Below are 13,548 nucleotides of genomic sequence, written 5' to 3' on the forward strand. Positions count from 1 at the left end.
GGCGTTTACATTTTCGACCGACGCGCCGAAATCGCCTACTTCGCTGTTGTTCGGTGCGGTGTCACATTCGCGAAGGCTCGGTTCAGTGCGAGCGCTTTTCACTACACCAACACCGCGTGCATCATTAGATGACGCTTACCTCGACATTTTATAGCCCCTGGCAATGCGTTCGTTTTTTGCAGGGCTCAAGCCTACCTTCCTCTTCTTGCTCATCGCACACTACGCGAAGCGTTCAATTTATGACGCGGAAAGAAAAACACACGATACGTATAACGCGAAAAACGAACAGAAAAATCAAACGACGATTTCCAAGTTGGATTACCACTGGTGGGGTCCAATCATAGATCGAAGCGCAGCGAAAGCAAAATGAACTGGATTACTCAACAGTCCGATGCCGAATGAAAGTTTGCCTCAGCGAGATCCACTGTTTATACTCTAGGCAAGTATTCCCCTTCATTCTCCTTCTTTTCTTTGTTCACGGAGACTTTAAATCCTACGATTTCCCCTCCGTTGGTCGTCGATAAGTTGCTCGTTATTGATAGCTCTGTTCGGGAAAGCACTCAAATGGACAGAACAAATGTATGGGAAAATAGAAACACTTAAAGTTTTCATGAATTTTAACCATTTACTAACAAGGGGATTCTAATGTATGTAATAATGTAAACAAATCTTACGGAATTTCCGATTCGTTTAGTATGTAAATCGCCAAAATCCGTTCGCGGCAAAAATAGTTATTAACGTTAACTTTATTTCATTAAAACGTGACCTGTTTTCTGATTTGACACCCTTAATGAAAGACGTAGTTCTACGTCAAAAAAGTAATAGCGGAACAGTTATTTTGTGAACAGTGATCAACTGATTTGTCAGAGTGTTGAATTGGTCATTGACCTTCACGAAATAATACAATAATACAACCCAACACTTTTTTTTTTACTTACCTGTTTCCAAAACTGCTAATTGAAAGAAAGAAAATAAAATCTTTCTGGTTTGATCAGCCACTTGATGAAATGGTTGTGGGTTCCGCTATCACGCACTGAATACAGAAAAAAAAATCCTTCTCGTCGCCAATTTGTGATGTCTTTACTACAGGAAATGAAATACGATGTCGTCGCTTTCACTGTACAACTCAGAATGAACAATCTTTATTAAAGACAAGGGTTCTTCTTCTTCTTCAATGGCACTAACGTTCCTAGAGGAACTTCGCCGTCTCAACGTAGTATTACTTGCGTCATTTTTATTAGTACTTAGTTGAGATTTCTATGCCAAATAACACGCCTTGAATGCATTCTGAGTGGCAAGCTCTAGAATACGCGTGATCACAGTGCAAGTCGGAGGAAATTTCTTTGGCGAAAAATTCCCCCGACCAGAACGGGAATCGAACCCGAACACCCGGCATGTTAGTTATGACGCTAACCACTCGGCCAAGGGAGCACAAAAGACAAGGGTTGCTATCTCATTAATCTCTGAAGTTGAACCCATTTATACACTACACGTTCCTGCTCCTCAAGAATGTTTTCCCCCCTGGCTTGTCCAGCAGAAAATATCGTCCCCTTTTACTCTCTTTCAAAATGGACATAGGTCACATGTCTTTTTTTGAAACGATGCTGCTATGCAAGGAAAAATTAACATAAACCTGGTTTGTCTTCCACAAAGTTCCACCCAAATCACTCATCTGCTGGACGTCAGCTATTTCCGACCACTCAAAAGCTGTGACTAGAATGACGAAGCTACTATTGACATTGATCAACGGTTTCCGGCGATGTGGATTGTATCCGTTAGATCCTGATGTTGGTAATTACTCAGGTCTTATTGGAAAATCCAGCGAAGTATTTTCATCACAAGCTGTGTTGCCAACGGATAAACGACATATTACTACTGTAATTCATTCGATCATTGATTTTGACTCATTATCGAAACATTGGGCCCTATTATAGAAATCGAGGCGATAAGAATTTTGCTCGTTAGACCTATTTTACTATTATAGAAATCGAGCAATTCGATAGCACCGAGCGAGTGATAGCTATCGATGCAAGTGGTAGAACTTTTCGAGTTGTTTGGTTCACTTGTTGCATATCTTCAGAGAATTATTTTGTTTTGGTTTGCGTCCCTGATATTTTCCTTTAGGAAACATTTCAGAAACGCTTGAATATATGCAATTTTCAACACATGTTCGTTTGTTTTGATCAGTATTTGTTTTACGGTGCTGCCAGAATAGTCTATACAAGGTAAGTGTTCAATCCAATATTATTCATAATAATTATGTTATAATTTACAATGCAGAACTTACTTCCAGCACATATTTCAGTGGCTGAAAACGAGTGGACAGACAAATCACCACCTGTTTGAACGACTCGTTGAACCAATGGAAGCGAATGTAAACATTGCTCGAGGTATTCGTGGAGGCAGTTCAAATAAAATCCCGGTTAAGGAAACGTGGGAGGAATTCAGTGAGGAGCTTAATGCGCTGAGACCATCAATGCCGTCTTGGTTCAGAATGCCAGAAAGTAAGTGTTTCTTCTACGATACATACAACTTCATAAGTAAATTTTATCATATTATTTGAATTACTATCAAACGAATTCCCTACCTAAAAATGTCTTATTCCTGCTAGCGTATGTTAGTACGTGTTACTTTTGTCAGCAATTTTCTTTTTTATTGCTATACTATACCAAACTAAAGCTAAAGCTGAAATGTCTTGCAGAACAATAATGATTTTTTTAAATTACAGATTTGGATTGACATGAGGTGAAAAGTAAATAAACACTAGCACACAACAAGCGAGAATTCAGGGCCAAAGGTGGTGGCCCAATACAATAAAGAAATTGTCGCCGCTACAACAAGAAATCGACGCTAAAAGAGAATTACATCAAAAAAGTCACAGGAGGGTTGTGTCCGAGACACGACCGCAGTAGGACGTAGGATTCCGTTAGTAGGATTCCGTAGGTGTTGATTTTGGATATGTTTGAAGAATTACATCGTTAAACTCTTTGATAATGATTTGGTGGCCTCCTGAAAAGGGCCGTTTTGTTTGGTTGTTGTGTATTGTTTGTTCACTCCACCAGTGTTTACCGAGTGATGATGACAGAAGGATGATAAACAGTCGTTGGAGGGTGCGTATCAGATAAAAGATACCGAAGTGGAGCGAGATATGATGAAAACCGTCCTCTGTGTCCCTAGACGAGATGCGTCCTGTGTTATGTATGGATGAAATAAAGAAAAAAAAACTCATAAATTTAATATAAGATAATTATCAATACCGAATACAATTATCAATTTTTCTCATCAATAAAAACAAGTTACTTCAATATAGAGAAAACATATTTGAAATGGAAAAGGTAATTTTCTGTTAATAATTTTTACTTTATGAGTGTTTATTCAACACAATGCGAATTTTAATTAGTCTAACAACACCTAATACTATATGTAGAGCAATCACTATTTCTAATGTTTCTCCATTTTTTCAATTTTTCTCGCCGAATAAACTTTCCTTGGATGAAAATGAACACAACAAAACAGACAGCTTAAACCAAACGACCCGTTCTCGAGCGGGAACACACCATGGTTTTTATTTATGAAAATTGAAATAAATCGTTTCATATATCAAGTCATTTTTAACACAACTGCTACCAAATACACTTACACTTGTGCTAAATTTCTCGCAATACATGATCGGTCGTTGATATGAAATTTCACGAAGCAACCAAGGGGCTGTCCACATGCCACGTGGACAGAAAATGTACAGTTGACCAGTTGAAGAACAAGCCGCATCTGAATATAAACTACACAACTTTAAAGATTGATTTTGAGCTTTACTAATTGTGATTGCAAACGCCAATCGAATAAAAATAAATGGATTGAAAATCATTTTTTAATACAATTCAGGATGTTTTCAACACTTGCAATAAAATGAGATGATATCACATAGAATACATAGATACAATAATGTTAATTCAAGTTCACAGCTTTATTTCAGAAGTGTACTTATTCCATCTGGAACATATTCACCAGTAATAATCCTATTAACCTGATTGATTCGCATCCATTCGTTTCATATGAAATTCCAGTAGAACCTTTTTCGCATAGATATTCTCGATTGGATGAAAAATTATCCTTTCATTTTGGATTATGAATTTTTCATCGCACAGCAAATCGATGGGCAGTTGTGAAATGTGCTATACAAGACCCAGTAATTGCTTTGACAAATGCATCGTTTTATGACAGAGTTACAGAGTTCCAAAACCCACTCAAAATTTTCGATGTCGCATTCTGGTCCTTTTTTTTGTTGAGTGCATATCTTTGCCCACTCCGGAAAATGATCGATCACAGCAAATGCCGATTCATCTTCATTCTGGATTTCCGATTCACCTTTAGTCGGTAGCGCAATACGAAACCTTTTCCGCCATAGTTTGTAAAATTTTCAGAGGGTATTGAAAGCGTACTTATAATTTTATTATTTTTCAAATCCTTATTGACCATTCTGCAATTCATTAACTCTTTGCGGTCGTATGTCTGTTATCAGCCACCACAGAAAGCAATCATGCTAAATACTTTATCCTACCACATGCAATAATTTACGAATCAATACGCAGTTTCTATGGATAATAGATAACGGACTCGGTGTAAACAAAAGATTATTAGCGTGGAGAGATAATACGATCTCATTCAAGGGAAATTATGACGACTTGTGGTGCATGAATCATCATACGCAATTTACACTTACACATTAAATCCTAGGAATTGAAAACAAATTTTCCAATGTTTTGAAAAATTGTAACTTTTCGAGAAAAGTAATACAACAAATTTATTTTACACGTCATTCCGCATGAAAAACTATACAGACATTTTTATTCTACGACTAACTGTTTTCGAAATAGAACAAAATCTATAGAAAATTATATTTCGTGAAAAAACCATATTCGTAATATCATGAAAACTCAACCATTATGGAATTGTTTAATTTTTATAGTTTTTGATTATAAACGTCTTTGAGTAGCCTGTAACTATAAAAGTCATAGGATCATAGGAAATAGCTCGGTCGTTCACAGTTTACGTGAGTGATTTCCAGAATATGGATTTCAGTGAAGAAGTCCAATGATTTAGTAAAAATATATGAAGCACTCTCAGTTAACTCAATCATTTTACTACGGAATATTCAGGTTGGGCGGAGTTTTAAAATTCTTGATCACGGAACAGTTTTTATTTATTTTAGAATGTATCGGTTGTTAATTTTTTTGAAAATATATATTATTCGTGTCCACGTGGATATAGTTTATACCCCCTCCCCCCTCTCCGTGGACAAGTGTGGACATTTTGATACCCCCTACCCCCCCTAAAGTTGTCCACGTGGTATGTGGACGGCCCCCAACATTAAAGTTCCAAATTTAAATTTTATTTGCATTCACCTTACTTGCAATATAAAAATGTCCCTGACTTGCATATATTTGCAATGCTGATTTCCCCCGGGCACCTTGGTTATGATGTTTCTATAAGGGAACACATTTCGGTAGGAATAAAAGTTTCCTCTATTTTCATGTATTTGCAATGCCGATTTCCATCAGGCAGCATGGTTTAGATATGTCTCTGTTAGGGAATACATTTCGGTAGGAACAAAAGCTCCCCCTACTTTCATGTATTGGCAATGCCGACTTCCCCCAGGCAGCTCGGTTTTGATGGCACTGTTAGGAACCCGCCGCATGTGTCGTCAATTTCGACCAATCAGAAATGGGTATTTCCGTTAGGATAGGGGTTGATATTTTTCAATTGTTAGATAGTTAGTTTCATGACATATATTATTTTCTTCAATAGAAAGAATTGTTATGGAGTGCCGAAACCGATTGACGTGAAAATTTCATCAATCCATCATGAAATGACTGAGCAATAAGCGTTTGAAATTGGACAATTTTCACGATGTGCTCGATTTTCGATTTTCAATTTGTACCCCAATATGTTCCCGAAAGACGTAATCCTACGTCAAAACATGGCGGGTGCCATACGGCTGGTAGTTACCCAATGTCGAAACAAAATTCTGCGCGTGGAATTATTTTCAAACCATTTTCATTTTGCCTCATATTCTTTCTCGTAGATGTTATTGTTTGTAAACATCATCGTTAGTATTTGTAACCCACTCCTCATCTAAACATGATAAAGAAGAAAGGTTCAGAGCAAATGTGGTGTGAGGAGTTCATAAATCATAGCATGAGCTACTCACAAACACTTTTGCATGGTTGCATGGAGCATACAAGAGCATAGCGGCGGCAGTAAACGGCAGCAGCAACAACCACGAGCGCACGAGCGGAAAAATCTCAAAGAGGAAAGGTGAAAGATTAATCGGCCATTTTCCATCAACATCACAGCATCAGAAGGAATTGATTTTTTTTCCACTCCTGTGGCGAGGAATTGTAAAGATAATAAAAGTTTGCGTGAAAATAACATGCGAACGAAGGTGAACGCTTGTACGTATAGTTAAAATAAGTGTAGGAAATAAGTAGACTCGCTGGAGGGATAATTTGCGACAGGTGATATTGGTGAGAATAGTTCAAATCTGACAAAATGACGGCAGTGGATGAGAGAACAATCTACGCGAAGCTGGAAGCAATGAAGGATATTCGGTATGATTTTAAAATCCATGATCGATTCCCAGTTAAGATGAGATTCCTTTTCCAGCTCTAAGACACTTCAGTTGGAGAAGGTGAAGCTGAAGATAATCCGAGAGGTGGAGAATGGTGATGCAGAGGAAAAGTGTCTTGGGGAGTACCGCCGCGAGCTGGAACTTTTAATGCAGGAAAAGATGAGTCACGTTGAAGAATTGCGGCAGATTCATGCAGATATTAATGCGGTAAATTACAGTTAGACATGATTCCGTAACAACTTGATTCAATCAAATTCACTATCAGATGGAAACGGTTATCAAACAAGCGGAGGAGAACCGGATTCGATCGATCAATATGGCAAATCGCTTTCATGAAGAATACGTTCCGTTGAAAACGGAGGTTGACACGATGCGCAGAGAATATCTCGGGCTGGAACGCCTTCCGGAATTGCACGAGGAAGAAGGGTCGATAATTTCCCCCGAGTAGTAAACAATTCCAAATCATTAATAGAGTTTCCGCTAAAAAATTTTTTTCGATTACAGCCGCTTTCAAAACTATTACACGAACAATAAAGCCCTGACAAGTCAGGCTGCTAGTTTTGCCAGACCGCCTTTGTCCGCACACCATCCGTTGCCACCGGACGGTCCGGTCACACAGTTACCGCCCACGGCTCCACCGGGCTTCCTTCAGCCGCCCCCAGTTGCCATGCGTATCAACAAACCACCAGAGCTTCCCACCAATCGACTGCAGCAGTCTCCTTCGTCCATCGGAATAGGCCATCCCACGTTCAGGTCTGATTTCAATGTCAATCTGAGGTGATTTTTTTTTGTTTCCATTCATTTATCGTCTAATTTGCAACCAGCTTTCGTTCTGCACTCTTTACCAACTTCTGTTGATTACGTCCGCCTCCAAAATCTCGGTTGCCCCTGTCGAAAGCCGGCCGCTAATTTTCTGTACATCTTTGCAGACAACAACCGCCGCCTATGAAGTCGTGTCTCTCGTGCCATCAGCAAATTCATCGGAATGCACCAATTTGTCCGCTGTGCAAAGCTAAGAGTCGCTCACGGAATCCCAAGAAGCCGAAAAAGAAGGAACATTAGGAGATTTGAACTGGAAACGCCATACTCCAGCCAGTGAATTAAACTTCTTTGCATTTTGTTGCAGTATATGCTAACTCTGTATGACTGATTATTTCTCTTATCGAAGCGTAACGAGAACTTATTCTTCTGTTGATGATTAATAAGGAAAGTGGATAAAAAGGACTTGTGAGCGAATCACAATATGTCAAATTTGTAAGTTAATTCGATTAGCGAATAGGTTCATATATAACATACTAATGTAATCTTCAATTTTAGCCGTATATATGTTTTGTATTGTTTTCTAAATACTTTCGAACAAATAAAATTTATTTAGGTATCCGGAAAAAATAAACAAAAAACAAGTTTTCATTAATATGTTGATAAAATGTCATCTCTAACAAGTCGCTGCTACCCAGTTCCGCTTGATTGGGTAACGCGAAGTGTACTATTACTCGGTCAGAATTTTAAACTGTGTTGGAAGTACAGAAGCTAAGTATGTACTTACTTTTGATGAAGTAGAGGTTTGGTTGTCTCTCCAACGTAATTGTTACGTCCCCTGTAAGAAAAACGAGTGCATTAAAAAATCTTTCTCAGTTCAAATTTAAAATAAGATATTCTACAAAAAAACATAATCGAATAGGGATTAAATTCTCGACTACCATGAGTAAATCAATTCTCAAGTTCTAATCTTACTGCCATTGAACAGTGAAAAAAAAACACCAACAACTAACACACATTCAGCAAAAACGTTTCAATTTAACAACACTTACAACGCTGATGAACTGTGATGAACTTCTATTGTCCGATGCCAGGATTGTGGGCATCTTAAGACGATGAGATAATTCCCCCTATTATGTAGGGGAACCGCGGGTAACACGGACAGTGGGGGTAATATGAACAGGTGGTTGATTTGTATAGTTACATTTTGAATTTCGGATTTCTGTTAATGAGAACACCTTGTACATGTTATTCTATAGTATTTAAGCCTCCCTATGGCAATGAATACTGATCAAAAGTGAAAAAGGGAAAAAAAACCGAAAATCATACATGATTCCGCGTTTGGATGTAATTTTAGCTGCTTCGATATCAAGCATTTTGAGTGGTTTAATTTCAAAATTCAATTCGCTGATGGTATTATTGAGGGATTGTTAACCGGTGTTACCGGTAGTACCGTGTTATTTTCCATTACCGAATTACCGGTAATTTTACAATCAATAACCGGTAATTTCGGAAATTTTTATTTTTACACCATCAATATTATTGGCTTTCATGCCGCTTTGAAATATTACTCGAGAATCAAACAAGATCGAAAAAACACAACTGTTCCGCCGATTCTAGGATAAGCTGCAGCGATGAAGAACTGACAGCGATAAAGGAACTGGTTGATACTTTCGAACCAGTTCTGGTCGCTGTAGAACTGCTATTGCGGAAGAAATGTACCCTTTATGAAGCTGATGCCAGATTGCAATTAATGATGACTTTGGCGCCTTCTATCAAACGTCATGGATTGCATTGATTAAGTAGGCATTTGAAATTGTTCCTAACTTGATCAAATTTGACGACGATCATATTGATTCAATAGCAGGATAACAGGAGGAGAAAATCCACTGGACGATGCGAAACCTGCAGAACAGTTGAGCATCAAGGAAAAACTTGAACGACGATTACAACAGGCAAAGGTATCAACGTCCAGGTCAAGCTCTACGTCTGTGAACGGATTCATGAAACCCCTCGGAGAGTTTTCGTACAGAGGGCATCAGAGGCAAACACATGACAACGGTATTCGATGCTCTTCGTACCGTACACCCAACATAATTAGAGTCTGAGCGGACGTTTTACTCTTCTGGAAACTTTGTTAATGAGATCTGATCTGGAATAGAAGATGACATAATTAACATTCTCTGTGTCCTTAAGTATTACTTTAACCTAATTATCAAAAACTTGCAAAAGGTTTTTTTTCTGTAAACTAATCATTATCAAAAAAGCCGTTTCTTCAAGAAAATGATTATTTTGAAGTATTTTTACCGGAAATTTACCGGTAATGAAATTTTCAGTACCGAATGACCGGTTATTGAATTTTTGGCACGGTAATACAATCCCTAGTATTATTTCGGTTTGTGAGTTAACAGAGAAAAAACGGAAAAGTTCATTCATTTTTGAGTGGAAAATTTAAATTATTGAAATAATTGTACTGGTGGGGTAAAACGGACAGGGGACTGTTATTAGTGGGAGTGGGATGGACTGTAAAAAGTCTGTTTAATCTGTTCCTAAGGAATGCCCTGCGCCTATAAATGGAAATCAAATCGCCAAATGTGGACTGTTTAGAAGCTGACTGGAACCAAAAGCGAAAAAGTTGAGGGTCTGTCCATTTATACTGCTGAAAAGCACGATATCCCTTCTAGGTGGATTAATTCGATTTTTTCATCATTTAACGGACATTCGTGATGAGTTTAGACCTTGGTTGAATGAAATTATTCCTCTCGCGATTGATAAACCTCTACGCTTCATATATTACAAACCTGTCCATATTACCCGCATCGAAAAAAATGTTGTACTTTTCGGTCTGTTTTAATTTCAGTAAAAAACATCGAAAAACACTTTTTTGTAAAATATTTGGCCAATTAGGTAGATAAACAGTATATTGAATTGCAAGAAACTGCATCAAAGTTTTGGGAAACATGAGTTTCCAAAGATATAATTGAAGTTCTTCTTAACATGTATGTTGGAACATGCACTCAAGGTTTCTTAATTCGCCAGTGAAACGCGATCGGTGATTTCATCGCTACAAATTTATTTCACAAAATGCGACTGTTTCGTTTGATAATTTATTTGAGACTGATAAAATACTCCGATTCTGATCTCATCTTATCTCATCTATCGCTAACCTTCGGCCCTATCGACGATCGTGAGAGCGATCGATCCTTTATGGGCTGATCTCTGTTAGGTGATTATCGGAGTGATTACGCGGTGGGTTTCAGCAACGATAATATAAGAAATTGCTTGTGCTTGAACAATGTCCGTTTTACCCCCACCTCCCCTACCGCGAGTGATGTGAGATAACAAAGTGACTCAACTTATTCTGAAAGTAGTCGCCTTACTTTTTGCTTCTATAACAGGAGATGACTCGACTTCAAATCTCATTCAATGACAACTATAAAGCTCGATTCATTTAGAATCCGGAATCACAAAACTAGTAGTATTCGAGATTGGTTAAAGGTTAGTTAAAATATTTTTCTTTATTGAAAAATCTACCGACCTACCGACGAACGGGAATCGAGCCCGAACTCCCGGCATGATAATGTGTGCTGCTAACCACTTGGCCACGAGAGCACCTCTCCCGATACCTTCCCTCCTTCTGAGCGTTCTGTTGGTCAACCTCAACGGCCATTTTATTCCACGATCTCTTCATGTCTGCAGCACCCCCAGTCACTTTGGCACCCTACTTCGATTTCCGCTTGACAACTGCCCAATATTTTTCGATTGGGCAAAATTAGGGGTAATTGGGAGGATAGAAGTCTTTTTCAATGTAATCGACCACCCTGTCACGATACCACTGAAGCACCTCTCGACTGTAGTGGCAGCTTGGCAAATCAGGCCAAAACCTCAATTTGCTGGGGACATCTCCTCCGGCAGATCTGTGCAAAATCCATCTTCACGTAGGTTTCGTCATCCATGCTGATGGATCCTTCGTACTTCTTCAAAACCTTCTTGTACAACTTTCGAGCACGTGTTTTGGCTACTGGATTTTGCTTCAGCGACCTGTTTGATTGCTTGCAGACACGGAAATTACGAAAACTTTCTCGCATACGGACTCTTCCGATGGTACCTTGGCTAGAGTTGTGTTTTTCGGCGATGTCGTAGTCATTTGCCTTAATTGTTCTCAATATATTCAACCTCAGCTTCCGTTTAATATTAAACGCTTGGACCGCGTTGACAGATACGGAGAGGTGCTATTGGGGATCAATAAGTGCCACTCATTTTTCCGAATTGACCTTCCACCTATTGGAGGGATCGAAGCTGTTGCTTTACATGCAATCATCAGATGCAAACATCTCTGTATTGTCAGCTTGTGTTGGCCTCCGAGAGCTGCGGTTAGCCGCAAGCAACTTGTTGACATATGCTCACTCCTTCCTGAGCGACGATTGATCTTAAGAGACTTCAACTCACACGGAACTGCCTGGGGGGAATAGTACGACGACAATCGTTCATTGTTGATATATGACCTTTGTAACAGCTTCAATATGACCGTTTTGAACACTGGAGAAACTACTCGTGTACCTAAACCTCCTGCTAATCCAAGTGCTCTTGACCTCTCGCTTTGCTCGAAATCACTATAGTTAGATTGCAAGTGGAATGTAATCCAGGACCCCAACGGTAGTGATCACTTGCCAATCAAAATTTCCATCACTATTGGGTCGAATTCTTCTGAATCTATAAACATGACATATTACCTCATAAGACACATTGACTGGAAAAAATATGCGGATGTGATTGCTCTAGCCATCAATTCCAGAAATGGCTTACCTCCTTTGAAGGAGTATAACTTCCTTTCTCGTTTGATCTATGACAGCGCAGTTCGCGCTCAAACGAAACCCGTGCCAGGGTCCACCATTCGCCGAAGGCCTTCCAACCTATGGTGGGATAGCCGATATTCCAAGCTTTATGTAGAAAAATCGAATGAATTTAAAGCTTTTCGAAAAGGTGGAACCCCTGAAAATTTTGAAACGTATTTAGCCCTTGAGAATCAGTTCAAAAATTTTGATCAAAGGGAAAAAACGTGCTTATTGGCGAAATTTCTTGGGAGGTTTGTCACGAGAAACGTCAATGACAAAATTATGGAAAGTGGCTCGAAACATGGCTCGCGTCCGACTTCAATTCGTACCTCCCAAAAGCAATGATGTCTTGTATACGGAAATTGTTAGAGAAAATGATCTTGTTCCGCCTTGATCGATGGGTTTAAACGAATGGCCTACTCTCTTATACACAATATGGGTTCCGCAGGGGCAAGGGGACGAATGATTGTCTTGCGTTGCTTTCTTCAGAAATTCAAATGGCTTACGCCTACGGCTTCTGTATTCTTGGACATAAAAGGGGACTTTGATTCAGTTTCAATAGAGGTTTTGTCAGACAAATTACACTCTTGAGGTCTGCCGTCTCTATTGAATAATATGTTTTATAACTTGCTTTGCGAGAAACATTTGATTTTTTCTCACGGGGATTCGACAGTAAGCCGGGTCTCCTACATGGGACTCCCCCTGGGCTCATGTTTAAACCCTCTTTTGTACAACTTCTATGTAAGCGACATCGACAATTGCCCTACACAAAATTGCAGCCTAAGACACTTGCAGATGATGGAGTAGTGTCTATCGTAGGATCAAACGAATCCGACCTGCGAGAACCCTTACTTTGAACAATTTTTCTACCTGGGCCATTGGGCTAGGGATCGAATTCTCCACGGAGAAAACCGAGATGGTGGGTTTTTTCTAAAAAGCATAAATCAGCAAAACCTAAGCTTCAACTTTTGGGTAAACCGATCACCCATGCTATGTCATTCAAGTATCTTGGGGTCTGGTTCGACTCCAAATGTACTTGGGAGCCCATATTAGGTATCTGAGTAAAAAATGTCAATAAAGAATGAACTTTCTTCGTACAATTAACGGCACCTGGTGGGGAACCCATTCCGAAGATCTTATAATGTTGTATCGAACAACTATTCTCTCAGCTGCTAAAACACACCTCATCAAACTCGAGCGAATTCCGTATCTTTGTCTCCGTATTGCATTGGGATGTATGCTCTCAATGCATATCATGAGTCTCGAGGTTTTGGCAGGCGTACTCCCACTAAAAGATCGCTTCAATTTATTATCTCTTCGGTTCCT

General features: G+C 39.1%; 2 protein-coding genes and 1 long non-coding RNA gene across 6 annotated transcripts in view; 2 read left to right on the forward strand and 1 right to left on the reverse strand.

The window, feature by feature from the left end:
- Positions 1 to 1,937: 1,937 nt before the first annotated feature.
- On the forward strand, positions 1,938 to 3,184 carry LOC129765506 (uncharacterized). The gene is made up of 3 exons (XR_008741444.1): positions 1,938 to 2,225; positions 2,294 to 2,504; positions 2,729 to 3,184. It is a non-coding gene; the product is annotated as an uncharacterized LOC129765506 (long non-coding RNA).
- The window catches only part of LOC129765494 (zinc finger protein 665-like), a 33,673-nt gene continuing 22,716 nt past the window's right edge, over positions 2,592 to 13,548 (reverse strand). For both annotated transcript variants that reach the window (XM_055765869.1, XM_055765868.1), the window contains exons 6-7: positions 8,175 to 8,225; positions 2,592 to 3,189 (exon numbers count right to left, since the gene is read on the reverse strand). In XM_055765869.1, the coding sequence (XP_055621844.1) occupies positions 8,217 to 8,225 (9 nt within the window). In that variant the 3' untranslated portion in view covers positions 2,592 to 3,189; positions 8,175 to 8,216. The remainder of the gene's footprint in view (positions 3,190 to 8,174; positions 8,226 to 13,548) is intronic.
- Positions 6,097 to 8,022, forward strand: LOC129765502 (zinc finger C4H2 domain-containing protein). 3 transcript variants are annotated; one of them, XM_055765892.1, is made up of 5 exons: positions 6,097 to 6,608; positions 6,664 to 6,835; positions 6,894 to 7,072; positions 7,133 to 7,405; positions 7,558 to 8,022. In XM_055765892.1, the coding sequence occupies exons 1-5, from the start codon at positions 6,550 to 6,552 to the stop codon at positions 7,688 to 7,690; spliced, it is 816 nt and encodes a 271-aa protein (XP_055621867.1). In that variant the 5' UTR covers positions 6,097 to 6,549; the 3' UTR covers positions 7,691 to 8,022. The 3 variants fall into 3 exon arrangements, with proteins under 3 accessions (XP_055621867.1, XP_055621868.1, XP_055621866.1); XM_055765893.1 differs by having other exon boundaries at positions 6,098 to 6,608; positions 6,894 to 7,075; positions 7,133 to 7,381; XM_055765891.1 differs by having other exon boundaries at positions 6,101 to 6,608; positions 6,894 to 7,075.

The sequence above is a fragment of the Toxorhynchites rutilus genome, chromosome 2 (genome assembly GCF_029784135.1).
Source record: "Toxorhynchites rutilus septentrionalis strain SRP chromosome 2, ASM2978413v1, whole genome shotgun sequence".
In the NCBI taxonomy this organism is placed as follows: Eukaryota; Metazoa; Arthropoda; class Insecta; order Diptera; family Culicidae; genus Toxorhynchites; species Toxorhynchites rutilus.